Below are 26,753 nucleotides of genomic sequence, written 5' to 3' on the forward strand. Positions count from 1 at the left end.
CTCCGTGCGCAGCTCTCACGCGGGGGTTTATTTTCACGGCAATTTCTCTGTTCCCCTCTTCTCTGTTCTCTCCCCTGTCTGCTCTCTGACTCTTGGTGCCCTAACGGCCTCCTTTGCCCTGTGACCTTCTGGTTTGATCTTCTTCAGCTGTTGCCTCTCCTCAATTCAGTGCGGCTGGCTCCACCTCCGGTCATAAAGAGACGCACTTTCCAGGTAGACTTCTCCTCCTTGTTGCCTGTTTCTAAGCTTACCCCGATGCTTGCCTTTAATCAGCTTGCTACCTGTCTTTCTTCCCCTACAGAGGGGTTTCCAAGAGGTTCGGGCAGAGCTGAGGGACTTTCTTTAAAGCAGAGGAAATCTTTGATGTGATAATGTGGCTAAAAAGAAATGCAGTGAAGCCAGTTTTTTAAACTAAAAGAAATGGGCCATGAAACTGTTCTCGGGACTGTCAACAAGCAGTCTCCTACCTTAAGGAGTCAGTTCCTGCATATTCAATCTCCAGAAGAGTTTAGAAACCTCCTGCTGAAATGCAGCTAATGTCTGTGAAATTTAACTGGGATGAATGAATAGGCAAACGCTTCTTCTAGGGGCTAGTCTAGTCTGAGACACTTGGGAAAATGTGTTTAAATAAGCTTTTATAATGGTTTCATTAAATTGCATTAAATCTTTGTGTAAACACATTTATTTTGGTTTCCAGGGCCATAATTCATGTTTAGTTTAGTTCGGGCATGAATTCATAAAGTGAATTATGGACTTACGAATAGTGAATAAAAGTGTCCATAGTCAGAGTGCATGTAGATTTTAATGAGCCCACTTTAAGCTCCCTCGTTCCATCAATTGGGATTAACTTTCCTGTGTGGACAAACCACTGTAATTACCCTGCTGAAGTGTGCTGGGCACCCTCTATTAAGTGGCTGTGTTTTGTCACCCCCCTGCCTGTCTAGACAGTCAGATGCTAGCAAGGAACTGCAGTCTGCACTGCAGGCCTTTACCACGAGGTGCCTGGTCTTTGCCCAGGGCTGGCAAAATCCTGACCCTATCACTTGAGCCCATGGTCTCAGTTCGGTTTCTGTCGATTCAGCATTCAAACTGCACAAACCCCACGGCTTGCACTGGTTGCCCTTCAGAGTGACAGTCTGGAGAGCCAGGCCAAGGACTGACCTCTTGGGAAGGCTTTGAAAGCTGAAGTTTGTATCCAGGATGAAGTGGGAAACTTGAATAGCTGCCCTGCATCCTGTCGTCAGCCAGGGCTGCAAATTCCCTCTGTCCCCAGAGGCTAACTTCACCGGATAATTTTGCCACAATCGGTTTTGGTGTTGCTGTATTCATTCTCTAAGTGCAACAAAGTGTAATCCACTCCTACAGATCTGCCAGCACCAGGCAATTCCAGGAGCCCAATGTATGAATACTAAGAAAAAATGTTAGGCTGTGAAATAAATGTTAGCACCAGCACCTGAGAGAGGAAAATCCTGCTGCTGCCTCTCAGCCCATCAGCAAGAGCGCTTTGCCCAAGGGCTTAGGCTTAGCAGAGACATGGGCTTAGCAGAGACCTGTGTTAGAAGGCTGAACAAGCATTGCATTGCTGGGGCACAATCAGGTGGCTAACTGGTGTTTAAAAGAGCCGAAAAGTAGCTCCAGTCAATAGCTAAAGATATAGAATGACATCTGATAAAAATGACACCTGATCTCCAGCTTACTGTATCCACTTACCATCCAGTTAGCTCTGTGGGTGTCTTTTTCTGCTGAGTGCATTAATAAGACTATAATGATGTGGTAGTAACGTTTTGCGTGTTTAAGGATCTGCATGGACGGGCACTCACTTAGACAAAGCACGCTCTGTCCAAGGCAGCAAAGCAAAGGCAATGCGAACGGGAGTTTGGGTGAGCTCCTCCTTCCACCCACTCCCTGCACTGGGGCAGGGCTCCTGCTTTCCCCATCTCCCCATCCCCTGCCGGGGTGCCAGCACCTATTCCCAGCACTGTGCTGCATTTTAGTGCCCTAAATCTGGAGCAGGAACTGGGCTGACAGCAGCTGAGGTGAAAGTAGAGGAGGGAGAGCCAAAGGGAGAGAGGCAAAGCCCCCTTTGTCTTCCCATGCTGCACACATGGTGGGAGTGCTATAAGATTGCATGCACCCTTTAGTGCACCCATGATGGGGTGCTGTAAGATGTAGTGGGAGGGAAGTCTCTGAAGCTGGGCTGAGAGGTCAGGGCAAGACAAAATCTGGAAATACACTCCAGTGTCCTCCAAACCTCTTGTCTTCATTGGATCCAAATTCCCTCCCGAGTTTAAAAGCTACAAGACCATTTACAGGATGGCTGGACAGCACTGAGTATGGAGGATAGGGAAGCTGAGGAAGGATCCTGCATTCCCTTGCATGGGCCACGGGGTGAGCCAGGATCCACTTACAAGACCGGGAAAAGAGAGGGTACCTTTCCTGCCCGGCCCAGCAGGCTTCCCAGCATGGGCTGCAGGTTGGACGGCAAGGTGGCAACTCTCTTGAGGAGAAGGGCTGTTGATCCACACATGACTGAGCTTCCCGTGAGCCTGGCCCATGTGTTGGAAATTTTCTTTTAATACGGCTCATGGCAGAAGGGATGAAATTTGCAGCTTATTATTTTCATTTATCATTCTAAATAAAGCAAACATCCCTGTATCTGCATGTTTTACTAAAGGCAGCCAGGATAAACAGCGCACTTGGTAGGAACACATGCAGGGGACAGATTTCATGCATTCTCCTGCACACAAAAGTGCGTGAGAGCAGATTTAGCTTTACCCAGCAGCGTATAAGGCTGTAGAGAGGATAAATGCAGCAGAGACCCAACTGCACACACATTGATTTATAATTGAGAAACAACCATGTTTGATTTCTAGCTTCCCGTGGATCCATCCAGGAGAGTTTTTCAAATTTAAATTGGGTTGCTAGCAGTAGGATGTCATGATATTTTATCTAGGGAGGGGGAATGGGAGGCGAGCCCATGAGACTAACACTTAGCATGGGTGCCACGGTGCCTTAGGAGTTTGCTGGATTCATCAATTATAGATCAGCAGTCTGGAATTCAAATGTGGTGTTTCCAACCCACTGTCTCCTCAGCGCCGCTTGGTCCCAAGTCCAGGTCCTTTGGGCCAGATGACATTGCTGAGGCATGAGCCACAGCCACCGAATGGCTACTGAGGGGCCTGGGGAGGAACCGGCTGAAACGGCTTCGTTTCAGAGAGCTTAAAATGGCAGGTGGCTCTGCACGCACTAGCTTGTTAAATCTTACAAAAACAGGCTCTGCCTGGCATACATAGGCCTGTTTTGGGCGGGCTCCAGAAATGCCATGATGATCGTGTTATTTTCTTTTGGTTTTGTGGCGTTTCTACTTTTGGTCTTTGGCAAAACAGAGGGAGTGTTGTCCAACAAATATAGCATAGGGAAAAAAAAATAGGCTGAGGTAAGACACTGTGGCTCTGCCTGGAAGTGCCAGTGTAGTCATGGGAGGCTTTGCTTCACATATGACTGTCAAGTGCTTTGGAAAGCCTCCTGAGAAGCTCAAGAGATGTTACTCCTTGACATATAAATTGTACTCGACTGACTCAATGAAGAAAAAGATCTCTTTGGACTGCTCAGCCATCTGTAGATCCCTTTTAAAGAGAGCTCTGACAAGGTGGCCTCAGATGTCTTTGCAAGCCCTAGGGTGCTGGCTCCTGTTGCCCAGGCAGCCTGGTTGTCCTCAGTGGGGCTCTCCCTTGCTCTTGGAAACCTCTCCTGGCACTAACCTGGGACTTGCTTCTACCTCATCTGCTTCAGCCAGGCTGACCTGCCTTGGGCCCCTGGGGTGGCGGTGTGAAGGGTTTGCTCTGCCTGCTGATAACCCTTTGTTTTAACAAACCGCAGGGTGAACAAGGACAAGCAGGAATCCAAGGTCCCCCGGGGCCCCCTGGCCCACCAGGGCCCACTGGACCAGCTGGACCCGAAGGAACCCCAGGACAGCCCGGGCCAATTGGGCCGCCTGTAAGTCCAATTACAAAAAAGCCTTCTGCTTCCTCTTTCCCTAGGGCACAGACAATTTCCTCTGGCCTTTGTTGCCTCGTCTGAAGCCAAGATAGCCACAGACAGGAGATTCGCAGGGGATGCGAATGTGCGGGGAGGAAGAAGTTCCCAGGAAGGAGGGTGAGCGGGAGGGAAGGCGGAGGTGTGCGCCCTGCACTGTTGCTATCTGGACACACACGTGTGAGTGGGTGATGCCAGGCCCATTTCTTCCTCCTTAGCCTCTGCAGACAGCCACGGGGAGGAAGTAATACACAGGGTATAATTGTCCTGCTCACAGCAGAAACCTGACTGATAAGAGTCCCTGCAACCCCTTTGAAGTCCTGCCACTGTCCTGTTCTCAGGCTGGTAGGAAGCAGCCAAGGAGGGTGAAAACAGAAACACTATTTAAAATAATGCCATTGCTAAATGGCAGGGGACAGGGCAGAGAATCCTGTTAATGTGCCTCTCTCTTTTGCAACAGGGCAGAGTGGGAGAACCAGGGAAGCCTGGCAGAGACGGAAAGGTGAGTACCAGAAACCAGCTCCATTCCTGGGAGCTACAGGGAGAAACATGACATGCTGGCCCTGCAGCGACTGCAGCATGAAAGGAGTTTCCATCTCCAAGAGGTTTCAAGGCCTGCTAGCAGGACAAGCAGATCTTGTCCCCTGAGGCAAAAGTGCCTCTGCACACACGATAGAGGGGTTGGGTGTTCTGCCAGCATCCTCATCTCTCTTTGAGCTTTGAGGAGCCAAGGATGCGATGACTGAACATTTGAATTGCCATAAGCAGGCAACACCAAGGGTGATGTAGGCATCAGAGCATACCTACAGTAGTTTTCTCCTTCTGTCTGACCACATCAGGAAGGCAGGTCCTGCATGGATATTTTGTTTATTTATGTTTACGTACACACATATCTGGTATGCTTCATGGTTCATATCAGGTAAATTGGTGATTTCTCATTTAAAAACACAAGTGGTTTGTTTGTTAATATGTTCTCTTCATTTAGCTTGTCAGAGCAAGCTGCAAATGGCTGATTTACTCCAGAGCTGCACAGTGGGCTGGGAACAAGTTTCCCAAGCAAAGCCAGAGAAACAGAAAAGATTCTGGAGTACAATGCATAAGGCAAAGCAGCTTTTTGGTCTTCAGATTCAGCGAGACGAGGTCTGGGGGGTGGTGGAGCACTATGGGCATGAATTTATTTGGGTGTATGGGTTAAGATAGTATTCATCTACATGAAGAATAGATTGGGGATGTTTGAGCTCACCAGTGCAAATCATCTCTGTAAAGGGGCATTTCAAACCAAAGCAGTCAGCATCTCCCATCACCCTGCAGTCCATGTAATGTTGTCTGCATTTGCCAACTCCAGTGTCTCTTGATTTTTTTTACAGGGCTTACCTGGGCCTCCTGGACCAAAGGTGAGACATCTGCCTCACTTAGAGGTAGCAAGGTGATAAACAGAGGTGGACACTCCTGGCTAGGAGAGATGTGTACATTTTGATGGTTGGAGGAGGGGGAAAGGAGGTTACATCAAATAGCTGAGAAAGATTTCTAACCCAGCTTTGTATTGCCTTTGGGGCCCAGCCCGTGTGCTGACTCATGGGTTTTGTCCAGGCGACACGTCTGAGTTGCATCTTGACTGAGCAAGGCACGCCTCATCAGCCCCTCTTGCAAAATTCTTTGCCACACACAGCTTTATTGGCTTCTTCCATTCTCAAAACATTTACCAGTGCTTCAGGAACTGATTTTGCAATGCTATTGTTAACTCCACCACAGTTTCCCATTTATTCACTTGCCAAAGTGCGAGCGGGGGGGGGGGGGGGGGGGGGGGGGTGGGGGGGGGTGGGGGGGGTTGTTGTTGTTTTTCAGCTGCAACTGCCCACCCCCATTTGTTTTTATTTGAGATATGTAGCCGGGGTGAGGAGGTAGGAATCGCAGAGCTGGGGCACAGAGCTGGCATGAGTTATCCAGCTGCCTGTGCTTATTGCACCTTTCCTGCTAGGGCTCAGTCCAGTGCAGGTAACAGTGACCCATGGGTCTGAAGGATCAGGAACTCAGTGGAGTCATTCTGAGCAAAAGGTGGACTTTCCCCATGGAATGCTCTTCCATCCCAGCATTGCCCTAGAGAAAAGGGCAGGCATTTGTCCTTCTGAGGCCAAGCATCACTTTCTTTTGTTTTTTTGCCTTTTTCAGGGAGACCCCGGAATTCAGGGATACCCTGGCAGAAAGGTAAGAAAGGGAGCTCCAATATTGTTAAATGAATTAAGCTGCACTGATGCCTTGCAGGATCAGGTCTGCAAATCTGTGGACTCCTCTGGAGCCCTCTGCTGAGCTCTGCTCCTGCTGGACATGGGGATGCGAGAGGCCCACAGATCCCCTGGTGTCACCTGTATAAGGAGAGGCTGGACCCAGAGATATCTTTAACTCTCCAGTAGCTATAGTACAGATGTCTCCCCACCTGCGTGCCTCTCTACACCCACTTCCAGGCTGAAATATACCTCCTGTGCATCCAGACCTGAACAGGAGGCTGGAAAGGACCAAATCCCTGGCTATGTATTACTCTCTGGAATAAAGCAGGAAAGAGTCGATCCTGCTCCAGGTTATAAGGCAGAAGCTGGCAATGCCCAAATGTCTTCAGCAGCAGCTAATTAACAGCAGGGTTGTCAAGCCCAGAGGGTGTAATGAAGAGACAGAAAAAGAGACAGAGGAAAGACACAAAGGAAGATCAAAGGGGAGAGAGGGAATGAAGAGATACTGCTAAAGAGATGTCAGCTGGAGAAGGAGAAGGTGAATGTTCCCAGCAGGCAGGAGTCCTGTGTCCCGTGTTATCTCCATGTTGCTTTATGGGTGCTCTGTGAGCAAAATGGCAAGACCTGAATGCTTTTTAATTAGTTCTGTATAAACTGAGAAGTTTTTGTTATGTCAGGAAGTGGAAATTATAGCCCCCATGGACCACAGCCCACTCCTGGAGACAGACGCAATTTATTGCCTCCTCTTCCAGTGAACCGTCGGTTTTTCCATTAGGAGCCCATCCTGTTCTATGTGCGCTGGGTGGGCGGCTCTCAGCATGCAGGAGCGGTGAGGGGGTCCCGGCAATGACCTCGTAGTGAGGGCCTCTCCTACAAGCTCCTCTTACATGAAACAACTTGTCTGGCTAATTTACTTACCAAGAAAAGAGCCTGCACTGATCTCGGAGGAATGAGCCTGAGGTTGTGACCTTTCTCTGGGAAAGGTGGAAGGAATGGATGAAAGTAGGGGAGAAAATCCTCCCTGGTGAGTGGGTCAGGGGAGAGGGAAAAGAGGGCAAAGAGTTGAGCAAAGATGTTAGCTCTGATGTGATATAGAATCATGGGACCACTCCCTTCAATCTGTATGCTTTGCACCCTGAATATCTTTCTTGATGTGGAATGGTGCTCCTCTCCCAGAGAGACCCAGATGGTAGGCTGGTGTATGGTGGGCGCCTCTGTGCGGGACATCTTTGCTGACCTTTCAGGCAATGCACAGGATCCTTTTCTTGCTGCTCACTGTGTTTGCTTCTTCCTCCCTTTTCTTTCTTCTCTTTCTCAGGGTGAGGTGGGCGAGTCAGGCCTGCCCGGTGCACATGGTCTCCCAGGAGCTACTGGCCCCAAGGTAACCCTTGAACTCAGAGTTAGTGGGGCCATCTCCCAAGGGCAGATAAGTGGCACCCAAGCCTAGAGACATGCTAAAGGAATACAGAAGGTCAGGGGCTGGAGGCAGTTCTCTAGAGCCTGGTATAAGCCACGTAAACAGAAAAGCTCACTCCTCTGTAAAGGGCCTGGGCAAATTTTGGCCAGAACGATTCCCTGCTGTCCTGAACCAGGGCTGGGTGCAGCCCTGCACAGGCCCCCGTTAAAGAATAAAACTGACCTGGCCTTTAGAGGCTTTTGCATTAAGGCTGGGAGAATGAGGATACTCTGGTCCATGAAATGGTTTGATGGTTTGTCTACACCAAAAACATGTAGGAAAGCATTAGTACGGGTGACGTCCAGCATCCACTCCAACGACGTAAACTGCCTTGTGTTCCCAGGGAGGGGTGGGCTGCAGCCAGCGTTCAGGCTGGTACCATGTTATTGCCATGAGCCAGTTCTCTCTGGAGGCCTGGGGTTGCGTTTATTGCACACTCCCTCTTTCAGCTACTTCCTCTTGGGCCCTCGCTGTTACGATTGTACTTCTTGCTTGATTTTTTATGTTCACTGTCCCTCTCTCTGTTTCCTCTCTCTCTCTCCTTTGCTGGGCAGGGTGAAAAAGGGGACGCTGGCATAAAGGTAGGCATGAGAAATAAGGTTTTCTAACGTGGTAGATCATCTGGGAGATACTGCTCCTTGGGCCGATGGGTTGTAAGAGGAAGTTGGGTCTGAGGCAGCTCTGTGGGGTATTTAATGGAGTACACATCTGTGCTCTGATTAACCACAGGCAGACACTCCAAGCTCAGGCAATAAAAGCAGCCTTCATCCATTTGGTGGAATTCGATTCTTACCAAAGGCATTTCTCTTGACTATGAAGCTTGCTAATGATTTGTTACATCTCTCCATTTGATGGGCTAGATTGGGGTTTCCTCATAAAATCTGGTCAGCTGACGCATCAAATCCACTCAAACTCTGCAACTCAGGCTGAGGTTTGGCACCAGGCTTTTCTGTCTGTTTCTGGACACTTTTTACAGGCTCATATGGTTTATGCCCAGATGTTATCTATTTGACTGAAGTTTACTGTACCCATATATTTAAAATATATTACTCAATGTAGACTGTGCTTAAAACATTACAACATTGGCAAGTGTTCATGACAGTCAGAGCATACTGTGTCATGCCATACATCTTAAACATCATGAGAAAAGACTAGTCTTGTAATACCTTGAAAGGCACTAACAGTGACACATACATTTCAAGTATTTAGTATGTGGCATGCATCTCATTTATTGTGCAGCATATACACTTTCTATATTTTTTCCATCTGTGTGGATCACTATTTGAAGGGAGAAAAGGCCCCTTCAGAACTTAAGATGGATGTGTTACATTGAGTTTAAAGGAATGTTCTTTGGGAATGCAGGCTCTGGCTTAATAGTTGAATAGAACAGCAGCGATTGTCTTCCTACAAGAAAACAATACCTCCTCAGAAATACTGCCGTGCATGTAAAGTCCAAAGGTTCCCCTGTGTCCATCTTCACATCAGTGTAATTCCGTCAGACACAAAGGCATCGATTCTGGTTTGTGCCAGTGTAAATGAAAGCAGAATTGCACCCAGAAATAATGTGGTTTGGAGGCTAGGAGTTTGTTTGCTGCTGTCTCAACAGCCAGGTGCTCTCCCATTAAGCTGAACTGGAGGACTGAAGTTAGAGCGTGGCCTGGGAGGGAGGAAAGTCTGGAAGGAGAAGCTGTGTCCCACCCCTGCTTATACTCCCATGTTTCACCGCTAGCAGACACCTGCTGTGTTTGCACCCATGTACAAGGACTGAACAGCCCTTCATTTGGGCTCTGGCAAAGGGCAAGTCTCCAGGTCTTCCAGTGATGTCTCGGGGTCATCCACAGACGAGAGCCTTCCCTGTTCTGTGTTAGAGAGCAATGACTCAGGGCAATCCTGGAGACATGTTCTCGCTACTTGGGCCCTTATTCATCCCACTTTATAATCAGCGGAGATGAAACCCGCCATGCTTTTTGTGGTACTAAATTGCAGCTCCAAAGGAACTTCCCAGTCCCAAAGCGGCCTCTTCTTTCACACACAGACTTTCATTTGTTATTGTCAGGATTACTTTTCTCTCGACTTCCTTTCTTTTTTGCTCAGAGGAATTGAAAGGGAAGTGCAGAGAGAGGTACCCTTAAATCAGCAGCCAGACATCACCCAGTAGCAGCTCCTGAACTTCCGACAGTGTGTGCATTTGTTGTCTTTGGAAATTGCTTCTTTCTGTCATCCTCCCGCATAGGAGGATTGTTTGGGACTCTGGAAGGCTTTTAATGCTTCCACCTTTGGATCCAATTACCTGGGCTAGATTCTACCTTCTGTTTGTTTTGAGGAGCCCCGGACAAACACTGATTCATAGTTTAGCTGTAGTAACCAATTTTGCTGGCAGGGAAGAACATTTCAGGCCTGACGAGGCTTACTGGTTTCACACAGACCCCTTGTTCATTTAATAAGCTTTCCCTACCCAGTGACAGATGCAGCACAACATGGATTCTCTCTTAGCTATTTTCTTCTGTGGCCACCATTTGTACTTTGATCATGTTGAGACCTATGTCTGTGTCCCATGAAGGCCATTAGAGAGCCAGTGAATGTGATCACCTGGGTCCTTTGAATAAGCATTTGACTCATTGCCTTCCAGCCTAGCCATCACATTCAGCTTTGCTGACATTTCCTTTCTTTTTTTTTTTTTTTTTGAAAGGTCCTTAGGATGACGCTTTTTCTCATGCTCTGAGGAAAGAGCAATAAAGGAGCTGCCCACAGCCTTGCTCAATAACCCCCTCATAATCTGCTTTCACAGCAAGGAGGAAAAAAGGAAGGGTCTCTGTTTTAATTGGCAGCCCATAGCCAGTACTGCTAACGAGCTGATCAGCATGGGGCATGCTCTGTCATGATTGGCACCCAGTGGGTATAAAGCTGCTCACACCAGGTGTAGGAGAAGAGAGTATGGGGGTCTTCTCTGTGTTGGAGGGGAGAGGTGTAGCTTAGCTCTTCTAAAAGAGACATGGGAGGTATTTCTTAAATCAGCATGAAGCTCAGGAAAGCTGGGAAGTGCTGCTGACCTGGAGCCTGCTGGGGACCTGTGCCAGGCATTTTGCCTTTCATATCCACCTTTGGTGATGTTTCCCAGCTTCTGGCTTGGCTGCAGCATTCCAGTGCTGGCTTTGGTGGGCTGCTGCTGCCTGGCTATGGCACCCTGTGCAGCCCAAAGGGCACCGGGGGATCACAAAGGGATCAGCCCAGTGGGTACTTACTGTATTACAATGGCTTTCAAATACATAAGGATTTAAAGATGTTCTGGACAGTTGTTTTTCCTGCTTATTCTCTGGTTTTGGCTCTGGGGTTTGTTTCTGCTCTTTGATGGTGCAGTGTCATGTTTGTTGCTCCTGCTCTCTAATTAGCTCTAGTGCCTGTGTGATCCTGCTGGTGCCAGTGGGGGCTGTGCAAGCAAGCTGAGGCCATCATCAGAAAATGCAGGGTAGGGTGGTTGCTCTGTAACTTGCCCCCTGTAAGGGGCTACCTTGCTCCCTCTCAGTGAGGTGGCTTTGCTTTTACAGGGCTAAAGAATTAAACAGCTCCTCAGGCAGGCAGTTTCTTCCAGGAAAGTGTCTGGGATGGGGAATTACTTTCAAATGCAGGGCTGCTCTATGGGGGCAGCCTCTGCAAGCAGTGTGGGCGCCTCCCAGCATAAAGCATTGGTCTTCTCTGCTTGGTCTCATTTAAGAAAAAAAAAAAAGGCAAAATGGGGAGCACAGTTGGGAAGGAGGGAGAGAGAGTGGTCCCCACTTCTCCAGTACAAAGCATTCATAATTATTGTTTTATTTTTCTCACAGCTGAAAATACCATAGTTAAGTATGCTGCATAGGTTAGGAGGTACCCACGCTGCCTAGGTCATCTATATTATGGTATTAGACAGTGTCTTACAAAATACAGTTCACGGGATGCCACGATTACAAAAAGTGCTTTTAAAAAAAGCAAGGACTAAACACCTGGAACAAAATAACAGCAGTATGCAGATTGTCTGAAGATGTTTTAGTTTCCAATTACCACCAGATAAAATTCAGGCTAACAATACAAGGCAACCCTTGGATTCTCTGTTTCTCCAGATAAGTTTGTTCATCCTATAGTCACTGCAGACTGAGCGACTCCCTGTGCCATGCAGAATACCATGGCGTGGGATGTGGTAGCAGGATACAGAGACTGTCTTTGTCCCCAGCCCTGTTGCTGTGGCACTTCAGCAGGGTCAGTCCTGCTGTACGCAACAGGCTTGAGAGGTACCACTGGTGGTAAATGGCCATGGATAGGGCAGTCAGCTTGGTGAGAGTCAGGTGGGGAAGATGGGTTGTGCCCCATCTCACCCAGGAGGCTTTCGCATCACCTGTGCCCTGGGCACTCCTCACCGAGCCCTGGGAGGACTCATCTCGTGTCTCTTGCTCTCTTTCTCTGTCTTTCTTGCTCTGCTTCCAGGGGGAGAGAGGCATGCCAGGGCTGCCAGGAAGACATGGCACTAAGGTACCTTGTAAACAATGGAGTGACGCTTGTCTGCCTGATCTCACCCATACTGCTCGACTGTCCCTGATGCACAAGCATCACCTGGATTTGTGTGTGTGTCTGTTAGTCAATGACTATCTTCAGCTGAATTCTTTCTGCTTCTATATTGCAAAATATAGGGCCTAATTTATGACGGAGATGGTGGGGGAAGAAGTGTTTTACAAAGCAAATGGCATGCCCAGTCCGATGCTGTCTTGCAACATCAGGATCTTAATGCTTTACACTAGTGAGAGCGGCCAGTTGCTGATGCTTCTAGGGAATTGGTGTTTTGTAAATTGGGGGTCCCAAGTGACCGCTGCGACCTTCAGCAATGTGTGTTAGCCCACTGCGATCAGTAGGGCTATACAAGTGTGAACCTGGACTAATGCAGCAATGAATCAGGGTCAGTGTGTGAGCAAGCCTGCATGTGTGTGCACTGGAGTTTTAGGATAAATACTAGAAAATCATCTGCATTCACTGCCATTTAAAGGCCAAAGAGTGAGGAACAGGCATCCCAAGTGCACTGTGAGAGCCTAACCCAAGCCACTTGCTGCATGTAATCCCTTTCATGACTCTAGCCCGTATTCACTGTAACCTACTGACCCCTGAGATGATCTGGAATGCTTTTTTCCCCCGTTTATTGCATAGAATCCCTGATCTCCATCTTCTGTCCTTGTGTTTTTTAGCTTTGTCCCTGATTTCTGTTTCAGAAAGCTGAGAGGTATGATCCTGCTGCTCTCTGGCTCCCCACTCCTTGTTTGAACTTTTCCAAGCTCTTTTCACTTTGAACTTGGCTCCCAGTCCTCCCCTTTGTCTCATGTGCTACATCTCAATGCCTCTCATTTCTCACCTTCTAACACTACTTCACCTCCCTCCCCCCTCCTTAGACCTTTGTTATCCCTCATATTTGCTTTTGTAACTGGACCTTTTCACCAGGACCTAACTAATACTAACACAGGCCGTACAGAGGTTTCAGAGCAAAGTGTTCATAGAGAAGAGATGCTTTTTGAATCAGTGCTGTCGAGGGAAATGTGACTGTCCCTGTGGGAGCAGCTGCCTCCTGGGGTTTCAAAGCACCTGTCTCAGATTGCAGGACAGGCTGGACTCCGTGGTCTCATGGTGGTGGCTTGCTCTGCGCTGCAGAATGATGCCTGAATTGCAGTGCTTGGAAGTCTTTTTTTTTCCCCTAAGGTGGCTGGCTTCAGAGCTCTCCTGAAAACATTTTGCTGCAGGGTTTGTCTTCTGTGATAAAAACAGAATAAGGGGAAATGGCAAGACCAAGGCCCTGGGGTATGAGCTGGCCTTTCTCGGGATGCTTGAGCTGATGTATCTGGGATCAAGCGCTGAACTGGGTGTTTGGTCGTCAGTCCATCTTTGCATTCCTCAGTTACTTGACACTGTTCTGCTTGTTGGCCTTCGCTTCACTTGCAGGACTAAAACCGGGGGGTGGGAAATCTGGTTGTTTTGACTGGGTTGTGCTTATGATATCTGCCTTTGGAAGAGCTTTCTGGAAAGCAGAGCCACTGCCATAGGTGAACGACCTGCACAGGGAAGGAGGATGCGTGCTGTGTGGTGTTACAGCGTTACTTCTGAGTTTTGGAAAGGAAAAGATGTGGATTTTACCTTTTTAGTTCCACCTGGCTGATACTGTTTTGTTTTTAAAAGTTTGTGTCCGATTCGTTTCAAACAAGGTGTTCCTGTCTTTCCTTTCTCTGCCAGGGCGCTCCTGGGCTGGCCACCGCAGGACTGAAGGTGAGTTTTACGCTACACTGCAATGGCTTAAGTAGGGCACGCTTAAGAGCAAGGGCTGGAGTTAGGAGAGCACAAGGCACAGGAAAATGGTCGGACAGCTCCCACTAAAGGGCAATATCAGAACTGCTGTTCCTTTTGGCAGAGGTACTGGATGCGTTTCGAGCAGCACCCCTGCTCCTCCGCACCTCTCTGGGCAGAGAGGTTGGTGAACAAGTGGTACTTCACAGCAGTGTCGGGATGGCAACAGAGCAAAGGGCCAGGTGCAGATTTAGGGGGCTAGAAGTCACCCCGGGGATCCAAGACACACAATGAGACAACGACCCGTTGTCCTCATTCCCTCCAGCTGCTGGGGGAAAAGAAAGAAATAAAGAAGTTATCTCCAGGGCTGGTGGGGAGGGTTTTTCTCCCTGATGCCACATTGATACCGTATCAACACAGCCTCCCTTCAACCCCAGCTGCAACCACAGCCTTGCTCTGCAAGGTACTTCTTGTAATTGTGGCATCCTGTGAAACTGTATTTTGTAAAATACTGTGTGCACAGAGCTAGGAGTAGGCAAATTCCGTAATGCTAGCAGATGAGTCTTGTCTCATTATCCTCTCTTGTATCTGGTAAATCTTGTCTTAAAATACTGCCAGGTCGTTACTCAGTTTTATAGAAGCCACTTGCCTGAGGCTTGCTGGTTTCTTACAGCAGCCTAAGAGCTGGCTAATGAAGATAAAACAAGCTCCAGGCACAAATACTAATACGCATTTAAAGCATCCTCATGCCCTTATTTACAAGCCCAAGGCCTCCACAGATGAATGTTCTTTCCTCCACTTTGATAGCTCTAGGAAGATTTATACTCTGTCCTCCTGTTTTTTCACTTTATTTTCCTGTCTCTTCCTCACCAGGGCGAGCCCGGGACTCCAGGAGAAAAGGTACTCTCAGAAGGCTTTGCTCTGAGCCTGCATTTCTGATTTGTTTGTGTATTTTTTCCCCCTCCCAGAGCAGCTGAGGGAGCTGAGGAATGGCTCTCTACTTCCCAGTGCCCAAATCCAGACCCTAATGGCACCTGCCAGAGTAAGCAAAATGGTAGTAGCATCCAGTGATGCCAAGTGAGAGAGGCACCATACTGCAAACAGATTCCCTCCCTCCTGCTCCTGTCTGTGTTGATGGGAATACCCTCCAGCTGCCTTCCTCCTTTCCTCCCTACTCCACAGCACACTGCTTAGCAATATGTTCCCTCTCCCCCTTCCCTTGGCTCCTTCTGCCTCCCAGTACTTCTGTGTCCACCAGGAGTCTTCCCACGTTACTGTAGGGGGCCGTTCTTCTGTCATGCACCATATGAAGTGCCCTGCACAGTCTCCCCTGTCTCAGCGTAGCGTGACCTGGTTTGAGTTCCTGTGGCGGGCACAGTACAAAAATACCCCATCACTCTCCATCACTAAGCAGCCGGCTTGGTTTCTGAACAGCTGGCTCCTCTTGCTTGAGGCTCGCTGGGTTATGTTACAGCATGCGATAGCCATATAACAGACACATTCTCTGTCTCTTTTCTTCCCCACGAAGGGAGATCCTGGAGTCCCAGGGAGGATGGGCCCCCCAGGTTTGCCAGGGAAGAGGGGGCAGCGGGTAGGACATTGCGTGTTTGGGCTTGGTGTCCTGGCAGTGCTGTGTTCCTGCGAGCGGGAGCTGGCGGGAGCCTGCTTTGCCTTGCATTGTCGTGCTTGCGGGGGATTATGTGTTCTTTTCTGGCTCTTGCCCCCCTTGGTGAAGTGTGTTTGCGTGTTCCTGCTTGCAGGAGGTGGGGGGCTGGTGGCAGGCAGGGCAGCATGAGATGCCTGGGATGTAGTCTTGTCCTGGGAACGATTAAGGGCAGTGCTGCATCTTTTGACTCCAGGAATAACACCTTAAACAGGGATTCAGAAATCTGACCTCCCTCCTCAAGAAATCTGCTTCTTGACGCCGTTGTTCAGGCAGCGCAGGATGTTTTTCAGTAGCCATTATGGGCATGTGTATTGAAAACTAGTCCCTGAATGAAAAGTAGGATACCAAAAGCAGAGCAAGGCAGAATCAGGAATTCACAGAGGCCTGGGACAGGATTAGAGGTTATATCCTTACAAAAACCCCCAAAAGCCAAACATTTTCTTTGGATAGCAGGTCCTGCAAATGTTTTCCTTCTTTTCAGGGAGAGAAGCATTAATTTACGGCAGCAATGTGCATGCTCTGTCAGGGGAGGAAAGTTGGGGGGGGCCTTACAGGTGGCTGGAGGCCAAATTACCTTCAAGAAAGGGGTCACTGCACTCTAGAATTGCCTAAAAAAATAAGATTGCTGCTAGTTAATTATTTTCCACAGAGCCACCAGTGCATGTCTGTTTGTGGAGCATTGATGCAAGTCCCCTGCATGTCAGATGTGTGCCTTGAGCTCTGACGAGATGGGTGTGCAGCACCAGCCTCTGCAGGCAACAGCATGGCTCCCAGAGGAACTCTTTGCTAGCCTTGCTGATCTGGTGTGGTGCTGTTGTGGAGACAGCTAGGCACCTGCTGGGGGAAAGAGGTTTTGAATTGTTCTTTGTAATCTGTACAAGTTGTTAAGTCTTCGAGGTGTGAGGATTGCAGGTAAGAACACAACTTTTTCTGTTGATGCATTTGAAGCATGTCTTCATGGTAACAGAAAGCTCTGATATCACTCTCTGTCCTGGCAAAATGCAGACTCCTGAACAGGGCACTCTAGCTGGAAACCATGGGCTTAGCAGCTGGATGGAATGGGCTGAATAGAACCTAACTTCAACATAAAGACCACTAATTGAGCTCCAATATTCAAAAGATGACCCAGATGTGATGGTGAACTAAGCAAAGTCACTTCACCAAGTGAATGCTGGATGCCCTCCATTGCTCACTGCCCTGTGGCATCCTCCATACTCTATGGTGCCTCACGCAGCTCAGCCTGCAGGCCTTGCTCTCCAGGCATTGTTTTACACCATCACCTTCTGTCTTTGCCATTTTTGCCACGCCTGTTTTCACTGCTTTTCGTGACCAGTATGTGTCACAGAGCTTGGCTGCTGAGACACTGCACTGTTTTGGGTTTTTTTAAGAGCATGATGAGACTGGGATTTGGAGTTAGGGAACAGGAGCAGGAAATGCCCCTTGGGAGAGGTGTGGGAATGTTGGTTGTGGGATCTTTGCCAAAGCAAAGCAGTGTAATTCACAGTGTAATGAGGAGCTGTGAAAACTGGGATGGACTCAAGCAGCGGACAGTTTCTGTGCAAAGAGCTGAACTATATCAGGGCATGGAGAAACTCTTGCACTCCACATAAAATTTGCCCTGGGCAACAGCTTCTCTGGGTGTATGGAATGGCAAGAACCTGTGCTGAAGGACTGACAGGGAAAAGCGTTTAGCAGACCAGAGTGATAAGGAAGAGGCACAGGGGGGATCCTGGATCTCTTTCCCACTCACCTTCCTTTGGAGAGAAATAGCAATGGTGTGCAGAGATAGTCAAGAGAACAGGATAAAGCATTCACTGTCCTGAGCAGGTGCTGCTGGAGTATGCTTTGTCTATGTCTATAATAAAATCCCCTGGGGAAGGGAAAGAGGGTTTGAAACAAGGAGCAGCTCATCCATCCTTTGGCTGCTTCTCCAGGACAGAGAGCCTGCAGAGTCAGCCCAACCATGTCTGTTTTACCAACAGGGTGAGAAGGGACGAGCTGGTGACCCTGGGCTTCCTGGACTCCCTGGCACGAAGGTTTGTATCTTCTCTGATTTTTTTAGGGGGGCCACTCTCATCCCCTTTGCTTCCTCCCTCCTGTGCCAGCTGTGCACAGCTCATGCACTCTTAGGTCAGTGTCGCAGCGTACAGCAGCATGTTCTGTGAAGCTCAGCTGGATGTCAGCCCCAGCCAGGGATGTGATGGGGTCACACAAAGGATGCCTTTTTGTGAGGAATTGCATGCCTTCCTGCAGTGACGGGGAGGCTGTGGCCCTGGGAACATGACCACGGAATCGTGTTCCAGTAGTTTGCCTTTAAAAGCATGAGCTCAGACGTAACGTGGCATTTCAGCCTCCCTCCTGCTCCAAGATCCACATGTGAGGAGGAGATGGGCTTTTTGGGAGCTGTGCTGCTGTGCTCTGAGGTGGAAGAGTAGCCTTGTGCTCGGAGAGACCCAGGGCAGGTCAGCTAAAGCTAAGCTCTGAAACTCTGTCTTTTTCCTTATGGATAGAAATCACACCTTTCAAATCAGACTTTTACAGGGTGCTTTTCCTTCGGGAAAGGGGACAGTGCACTGAGTGACAGTGGCCATTTCAGGAAAGGATGAGGGTGTAATGGCAACTCGGTACAAGCAAAGCTTTCCTGTTACTGCCTTTGTACCTGCTCTGTGCAAAGGATGTGGTCTGCAGGGCCGACTGGCTGATGACCACAGCTCCAGAGCGAGCCATACCAAAAAAAGCATCATCAGGTGGTTGGTGGTTTTATCAGCTCAATTTCAACAGTAGAAGAAAACAGTTGTGTTTGAACTGGAGCCCGGGGGATGAGGTCTGTCCACAGGTGGCTTTATATGGCACTGGGGAGTAAGGGCTGAGCAGCAGCACTGCAGCCAAAGGGATGATGATAGCTGTGACCACTGGCAGGGCTCTAGGTGGAGCCCGCAGGCAGAACTATGTTGGCCTGGTTCCTGGACAGCTGGTGGCTCTGGAGCAGTGACGTTTCTGGGCTAGCAAGAGGCCAGCTGATGGACCAACGTGTCTTGGGCCCTGTCTCTCTAAGCCAACAGTTTGGCAAGTGAAATTATGGAGATGGAGAGACTGAACTGTGACACGTGGCTTGTTCTTCCTTGCAAACAGGGAGAGAAGGGAAATGCTGAGAATGCCTTGGCGGGAGGTAAAGGAGAACCTGGCCCTCCAGGTCTGCCTGGGCCCCCTGGACCAAAGGTGAGTGTTTTTTCCTCCAGTGAGTTGTGTATTGTGAGGGATTGTGACCAGCACAAGGTGTGTAGGAAGGGGCAAAGGTTGCATTCATCTGTGCCCACCTCTGATTACATGCTGAAGGGACATCAGGTTCTGCAGAGTGTTCTAGTTCTGTTGTTTTAAATACAGAAGGTGAGAGAATTTGTGAACTGTGTTTCGGGGAGGAAAATACCCTCCTTGTGCTCAGATAACTCCCCTCTAGGCTCTGAGAGAAACTAGTTGCTCGGAATCAATGACAGCCTCTAGTCCCTGTGGTATCTGAGGCAGGGTGGACATGGGGAGGCAGGATGGACATGGGGAGGCAGGATGGAGGCCTTCCAAGTCTTCTCTCCCCTTCCTCTTCCACCTCCTCAAGGAGCAGCAGCAGTAAAGTCCTGCCCCTTTGGCAAAGGTCAGCAAGAACACGTAAATCTGAGGTCCAGTCTCAGATGTACTTGGAACAGCCCTCCTGTGCACTTTGGGTCTGAACTGGCTGCTTTCCTTCATGCTGAATACTCCCTCTGCACTGTGTAGAAGAGAAGGGCACCTGGTAGGACGTCATGGCAGGAAATCTGGGTTACCCAAGGAGAAGAGGGCACAGCAGGGGTACTTGGCTGGTGCAGTTCTTCCTCCTGGAAATGCAAAGCCAGCAGTAGAGTCGCAGCCCTTCCACGGAATACAAACCCATCCCTTTTCCTTTCTCTTTCTCTCAGGGAGAAGCTGGTGACATTGGCCGGCCTGGTGCTGCAGGGTCACGGGGGGAAAAGGTACAGTCCTTCTGCACAACCCAGCTCCAGGTTCAGTAGCTGCAAATCTGTTCCTACATGTACAAAACTTAGCTGAAAAGGAGCATTTTAAAATTAAGCTGTCTAGTCCCAGACTGTTTCAGAGGACCAGCAGAGAACAACGATTCCTGGAGTTCAAGCAAGTGAAGGGATAGGCTTTGTTAACAGCATGTTCTTCTTGTTACAGGGGGAACCTGGTTCACCGGGAGACCAGGGACCCATGGGCCCAAGGGTAGGTGTCCCTCCACTAACGCTTGAAGAGTTTTGGCCTTTCAAAGAGGTCTAGGGATAGTGGGACCACACTGACAGTCTGGGTTGGGCCTCTGCTTTCTTGACAGATGTTCTCACTGTCACTAAAAATGCTTATAGCTGGGCAATGGCTGAGTTTGAGACAGGCCATTTGTCCACTCCATACCCTCATCAGAAGACACCCACACCTTAGGGGGGAAAAAGTCTTTCAAGCCACATTAGGGTGGATACTTGGCTCATTCATAGAAGGAGGTGGGTTTGGACATCCCAGTCTGAACTCAGGCCCTTGGCTTATCAGCAAAGGGCAGCAGGAGGGTGTTTGGTGTGTGCTCAAGTCTGGCAATTGGTCAGACAATCCAGCTCCTGGATTCTGGCCTCAACTTCACCACTCACCAGACCTGCCAGCTTTGATGGTCATGGCACAGTGATCTGGGCTTGTCTGGCTACATTTCTGTAGTGTTTCCTCTATAAAATGTGCTTTTAAGAGCTTTGTTTAATCAAGGAAAAACTGGATGCTCACAAAACAGGCTCCTCTGAGAACCCCTTTTTCAGGGTGAACCACAGCTCCGAGTACCCCATGGGAAGGGCAATCCCCTGGCTAAAGAGCTGGTATTTTGCAGGGCCCCAAAGGAGAGCCTGGGAAGGACGATATGATGGACTACGATGGTAACATCAGCGAAGCTCTCCAGGTGAACAACTGCCCTCCTGGCCCATGAGGGGACTGCTGGCAGCTTTACTGTTTCCCAGGGGGTGCAGACAACTGGGAAGAGTGTAGATCTGCTTCCTTGGCAGTAGCAGCAAAGGGAAGTACTTGGTTGTTCCATAGTCCCCTTCATCCTACAGCTCACTGCATATAGTGTTTTGGTAAATACTTGTGCACCTTATATTAACACTGGTGGACATAGAGGTGATGTGAATCGCCTCAAGAGTGGCCCATGGCTTGGGGTAGATGGTGAATAAAAGGACTGCAAAGCTTCCTTGGAAGTGTGCACTGATGATGTGCAGTGAGCGAGTGGCTATGCCCAGCTCTGGGCTAGCCTGGGTTCTACTTGTAAAAAGGGGAAATCATAGAATAACAGCTCCATGGGACTCAGAACTAGTTTTTTGCTTTTGTTCATTTTGTAGGCTCTTTGCTCATTTGGGCCAGTATTATGTTAGTGGAAAACAAACCGCCTCCAGGAAAAAGCTTAGCTTTCCAATGGCTGTTTTCCTTTTTGATTTTATTTTTTTTTTTACTTTTTTTCTAGGAAATACGAACTTTGGCCTTGATGGTGAGTTCCTAGCTTTGCTGCGTGGTTTTAAGCAAGTAGCCATATGTCCATCCTAAGCAGATGGCCTGACAATTTAGGTGCAGCTAAAACATTTGGCCTTTGCTGTTGGGAGCTGGAGTAGGGGCAGCTGACAGCTGAAGGAAAAGCTCATCTTGCCTTCTGATTGTGGCCCTGATCAGGCCCTTTATTTCTCTGCTTTAAGAGGTAATACATGCTGCTCACAACAGGCATTGCTCAGAAGGAGCAGGGAAGAGCAAGGGGGACTGACCAAAGCACGGAAAAAGGAGGCCTTGGGTGCTTTGTGAGAAAGCTTATGCTGGCAGTCTGTGGTGGACACTTTCTGTGATGGGAGGGAAGGACATATTTTCACCATTGATAAGTATAACTTGACATAACAGTCCTGTACAAAACTGTAAAAAAACCCAGCAGTGACTACAAGCCCTCTGAAGACAAAGAAATGTAAAGTAGTTATTTTGAGCCAAAATAAGGGAAAAAGTATTCCTGAATTTTGCTTCTCAGGACAAGAAACCTACTTAGGAAAAAAGATGGATTTTTAAAATGCAGTATGGCAGGGCAGCACAGACGTAAGCAGCATTACTTGCTAGGCCAAACTGCTCCCTAGGTTTCCTTAAAGGGTAACTGCCAAGACTGATCAGGAAATCTGCTCAAAATACTAGGGCCATTTACCTCTGCTTAAGCTGTGCTTGGGATCTAAGTAGTACAGTGTTTCCTATGATCTCTATTCTAAAAGTGTACTTTTGTAGATAGGAAGGGACAACCTTAAGTTAGTCTTAGTTTCAGGAGCAGATAGCTGTGATCATTTTAGTTTTCCTCCATGAAAATGTAAAGAAATACATACATATCTACAACTCACTTTGAATTGGCCTGCTGCTCACTCAGAACTCTCCATTGCTTGGCTTCCCAAGCAAAAACAATTTTAGGAGTCTCTGGGAAAATTCCCCTGCTATTTCCCCTTAAACTCAGAAGAGCTGTTTGGTTTCAAAACATGAAAATAAAGGCCCTGTTGATAATCTGAAAATGAGTTTTTCTTTATCTAGGGACCCCCAGGACTTCCGGGTGTGGCTGGACCTCCAGGGCCACCGGGACAGAAGGTATTTGCTCAATTCAGCACTTGCAGAGCTAAGGGAAACACAGGATCAGTCCAGGCAGAATTCCCACACACAACCCCCACCAGCGCTTCTATTCTCCCTGTCCAGCACTATCAGACTGTCCTGCTGGCCTCTACCACTCCTCCTCATGCACAATATCCTGAAAATCTCTTTTCCCACAATGATAATGCCTTATCAGAAAGATGAAGGATGCTTTCTACTTGCCCTCCCCTTTTAGGAAGCAGCTTATGGGAACCGATCTCTGTGCAGGGATTTTGTTGGTTGGGAACTATGTTATAGCACTGGTGCTGCAAACTGTCAGTCAGGATAAACAAGGCTGGTGAACTTCTTAGGCAGTCACACATGTATTGTTTCAGCAGGGGTTTCCATACTTTTTTTTCTGTGACTATTAGTTATCAGAGTCCCTGCAGACTATTTCTGTAATGCCCACCCTTCATCATCGTAGTGCCATGCAGAAGGAGTCAGAATAGCTGCTTTCAAACTGCCAAAGTAACAATTCTGTGTTTCAGGGTGAAATTGGCTTGCCAGGTCCTCCAGGCCATGATGGAGAAAAGGTAAGACATGGTGCCTCTATGGATTGCTCTTTCCTTTAGTGGTCTTACCTCTGTCACTAACATTGCACGGTTGCTTTTCCCACAGGAGAAAAAATTATTTTGCTTTACAAAAATGAGCATTAATGGTTTATCAAAGTCCTCACCTATAGGGAGTGGCTGGGATGGCATGGCAAATCTACTTTGTCCTCCCCCCATGACTCCTCAAAGGGCATTACTGCGAGTGAGAGGATGAGCAGGGAAAGAGGTTCTGGGCCAGGGGCTCACCCTGCAGGAGTAACCTTACTCTTATCTGTAAGTGTTTCACTCTGTGTTGTGTGGATTTCTTTTAGGGACCACGTGGCAAGCCTGGAGAAATGGGCCCTCCTGGCCCTCATGGACTGCCAGGGAAGGATGGACCACCTGGAATAAAGGGAGAGCCAGGCCATATTGGGGTCACAGGAGAAAAAGGCGATAAAGGAGAGCCGGGCCAAGCTGGCTCACCGGTGAGTAAATCAAAGCCTCTCAGAGCACTGCTGACTGTCCAGGTTATGCGGCAAGGCCCTGGGACTTCTTGGATACCTCAGAGCCCCTCCAATGTGGGTGCTGGAGGCACCTCATCACTGCTGTATGAAGTGTGCCAATACAGAAGCGACATCTTGGCTCCCTGGCAGATGTGTCCATCTTGCTGGAGTGGCTGTCCCCAGCTGCGTGCCCTGCTCTGTCACTTCCTCAGCTTGTTGCCTGGTGTATTGCTTAAACTGAAACGCCACTGTAAGCAAGCAGGCCTGACTGTGAGAAGGCAGCTGAGGTACCAGCGCACATGCCCTCCTGGGGGGGCAACTGCATGGAGTAACCCCTTACATCCCTGCCACTAACCGGGGCAGAGTGCCTAGTCTCCCAGCTTCAGTCTGTTACAACTTCTGTGTCCCCAGCACTAGTCAGGAGGGTTTTGTGCAATGAGTTTCTGCCTCTCTACAGGATTACTAGGATAAAACTCTTGCTGTCACAACAGCTGGCTATTGGGGAGTGATTTCTAGCATGGGCTCCAGCAAACTGCATAACCGTGAGCAGAACTTGGAGGCAGGAAAGCAGTACCCCGTCCCTGCTCTGGGGACCGGCACATCCACAATGACAGGAGGATGTTCAGGCATTTGCATGTCCAGTTTCAATACTAGTGAAGCCCTGCATTTCCCTGAGCACCTGATGGTTGTCTGGGGTTTTCAGTGTGTTCTTGGGATGACCAGCGCCAGTCTCAGCTCTTGCAATGATGTCTCATATGTCTGCCTGACTTAGTCTTGCAAAAAGTCCACAAATCTTTCTTGATCCATAGGGTCTTGATGGCCCCACTGGAGAGAAGGGCGAACGAGGTGACCAAGGGATGCCAGGACCGTCAGGATTGCCGGGTCCCATTGGACTTCCAGGACTGACAGTAAGAGTGAAAAAGAGAGGCTGCTCTTTCCTGCTTGGCAAGAGAAAACAGCGTAGAGCAACACACAAGGGTTTATTTCCCAAAGTGCTGAGTATCTCGGGAGCCTCAGATCCCTACCCCTTAGTTAGGTGCTTAGGTGTCACTGAACATCCGTCAGGTCTCCAGCAGCAGGCAGGGGGCCAGCTGGGCATCTGCCCCCACTGCTGTCTGGAGGTGCTGGCTCTGGCAGCTGCCTGCAGAGCCTGCGTGGCAAAGTCAGCTGAGACGCCTAGTTTGCTGGCAGCATGGCATCGTTCCTCCTTCCCTTAGAGGCTGCAGCACAGCAGAGAGGTGTCAGGCTGCTGTTGGGGAAAGGCAAGCAAAATCCTGTGGCACTCCGCTTGCACAGCTGTGAGACGCCACTCCTGGAGGCCTTGCTCTTTGTAGGGTGCCTCCTCTGGAAGCAGAGGTGCAGGAGAGCCGCAGGTGAGCTGTTTGTGAAACACATGGTACATTCCCACTCCTCCTTTGGGGAACTGCTGCTTGCCAGCGCATGAGTGGTTCACAGACGGCTTCTGATGGAGTGAGACTCCAGAGTGTGGCTGGTGGTGACAGGGTCTGTTGTTGTGTGCAGGGAGAGAAGGGTGAACCTGGGGAGCGTGGAGACAAAGGAAATCCAGGAGAATCGGTAGGTCACCTTTCTCATTTTCCTTCTGCAATCTCAGCAGTAGGGGAGGGATGATGTGGCAGCAGTGCTGCTGAAAACCAGCACATCCCACCCTCTTATGGCACACGTCTCATTGAGGACAGTCAAGCTTCATTTTGTGGGACTGAATCACCAGCCACCTCTAGCTCCTGATGCCCTACTTTTCCCTTACACAAGAACAATCTAGCTCATGACAGGCAATCAATAATGAATGCCTAGCGAAGAATAGAAGATCATGGAAAGCATAATAAATTTTTCCCTTGGCACTTGCGGTGAAGGGATTTCCTGAACAATACTTGCATGTATCTACATATATGTATTTTTCAGTAGGGTTTGTGTTCTTGAATTTGTCTGTTCTCCCCTTAAAGTTCACCCTTAGCTTTTTTAGCACCCTGCAGCAAGGAGTCCCACAGGCTATCAAAACACTCTTCTGCATGTGTGGATCAAGCCACCTTCTTTCCTTATCTTTTGAAAGAGCTGCTAAACTGTTGACCTTGTGCCTCCTTGCAGAAATGGTGGTAGAGTAGTGGAAGTGGACCTTTTTCTGGAAAAAACTCACTGCTTTCCCTCCTCCTAAATATCTGCAACTGCTGCATAACCTTCCCCAGAGTCCTGCTGCTTCTACTCAGCCACTGTCCTGCATTGCTGCCACTTCCTAACACAGTCCTTAAGGGGAGTCCAGGTTTCCAAGCCTGGTAGAGTTCTGCTGCGTACTGTGCCCTGCCTCCCCTCTGAGCAGTTCGCTTTACCTGCTGAGGGCAGCAGATTATGACAGTGACTTCTCTTGCATTGCTTTCTAGATATCTGGCCCCCCTGGACCCCAAGGCCCACCAGGACCTCCAGTAAGTTTTGAGTGATTCACCTGAGGAGCAAGACCATGGGAATGAGGATAGAGCGGGAAGTGGCTGGGGAGGGTTCTGGGCAGAGAAAATAGCCAGAAACACTGCAGCATTGAAACAGTAACATGCTTAGTATCACTTCGAAAACCACCCCCCAGGGTAGGTCAGAGCTACGATGGGCTGGGTAGGTAAAGAGAGAAGGTTAGGTTTGTCTGAGATGAAAGGGAAGACGGTAGCAAGATGGAATGAATGGGATTAAAGGGATCAACTTCAGAAATGGTCTTAATAGCAAGCCTGGCCCACTGCCAGGTGGTTCTTGGCGAGAGCCGCCTCATTACCAGATGAGAACAGTACATTAAGTGCCCTTTACACAAATAAAGAGGCCTTCAGGCTAAGCATTTGTGCCCTCAGTGTGACAGAAAGCGAAAGCTCTATAGTGCACTGGATTTTAAAGCGTATCCTTAAATATTACTCATATCTTGTATTTCGTCCCAAATACAGGGTCTTCAGGGCCTCCCAGGACCGAAGGTAAGGCTGCAAAAAAATAACATTCTGGAATTTTACTAGAGTTGTCCCAGGTGCAAGAATTCCCTTCAGTAACGACTTCCTAGCTTTCAAATGTTACTTTTCTTGTATCTTGGTAAGAGGACAAATCCTTCTGGATATTTTCTTGAAGGAAATGGATTAGCAGCACTCACTTTAGGACCCAGAAAACTGGTCATTCTCTCCAGTTTTCACCCAGAGAAGTAGGAAGTCACTGGCCCTTGGAAATCTTTCCATGAGAACATAGTTGAAATCTTTGTCTGAAGGGTGCAGGTCTGTACAGTGGGCTGGACAGGCTGTCATACAACCTTAAGTAACTGAGCTCTAGCTTAAAATTAGCCAGGGTCTGTACCCTATAAATTCTGCTGTAAAGCCACTCAAGGAA

At 48.8% G+C, this 26,753-nt stretch overlaps 1 protein-coding gene across 11 annotated transcripts in view; it reads left to right on the forward strand.

Annotated features, from left to right (window-relative positions):
• Positions 1-26,753, forward strand: part of COL13A1 (collagen type XIII alpha 1 chain) — a 93,075-nt gene that overhangs the window by 48,059 nt on the left and 18,263 nt on the right. For 5 of the 11 annotated variants that reach the window (XM_075025367.1, XM_075025358.1, XM_075025360.1 and 2 more), the window contains 24 exons: positions 148-213; positions 3,880-3,996; positions 4,496-4,537; positions 5,403-5,429; positions 6,205-6,240; positions 7,579-7,641; positions 8,271-8,297; positions 12,172-12,216; positions 13,954-13,986; positions 14,878-14,904; positions 15,533-15,595; positions 17,653-17,706; positions 18,803-18,889; positions 19,618-19,671; positions 19,877-19,921; positions 20,559-20,627; positions 21,186-21,209; positions 22,268-22,321; positions 22,849-22,893; positions 23,223-23,375; positions 24,203-24,301; positions 24,915-24,968; positions 25,787-25,828; positions 26,327-26,353. In XM_075025367.1, the coding sequence (XP_074881468.1) occupies positions 148-213; positions 3,880-3,996; positions 4,496-4,537; positions 5,403-5,429; positions 6,205-6,240; positions 7,579-7,641; positions 8,271-8,297; positions 12,172-12,216; positions 13,954-13,986; positions 14,878-14,904; positions 15,533-15,595; positions 17,653-17,706; positions 18,803-18,889; positions 19,618-19,671; positions 19,877-19,921; positions 20,559-20,627; positions 21,186-21,209; positions 22,268-22,321; positions 22,849-22,893; positions 23,223-23,375; positions 24,203-24,301; positions 24,915-24,968; positions 25,787-25,828; positions 26,327-26,353 (1,353 nt within the window). The remainder of the gene's footprint in view (positions 1-147; positions 214-3,879; positions 3,997-4,495; positions 4,538-5,402; positions 5,430-6,204; positions 6,241-7,578; positions 7,642-8,270; positions 8,298-12,171; positions 12,217-13,953; positions 13,987-14,877; positions 14,905-15,532; positions 15,596-17,652; positions 17,707-18,802; positions 18,890-19,617; positions 19,672-19,876; positions 19,922-20,558; positions 20,628-21,185; positions 21,210-22,267; positions 22,322-22,848; positions 22,894-23,222; positions 23,376-24,202; positions 24,302-24,914; positions 24,969-25,786; positions 25,829-26,326; positions 26,354-26,753) is intronic. The other 6 variants (XM_075025363.1, XM_075025361.1, XM_075025362.1 and 3 more) reach the window with 5 other exon arrangements.

This window comes from Buteo buteo, chromosome 4, assembly GCF_964188355.1.
Source record: "Buteo buteo chromosome 4, bButBut1.hap1.1, whole genome shotgun sequence".
Classification (NCBI taxonomy): Eukaryota; Metazoa; Chordata; class Aves; order Accipitriformes; family Accipitridae; genus Buteo; species Buteo buteo.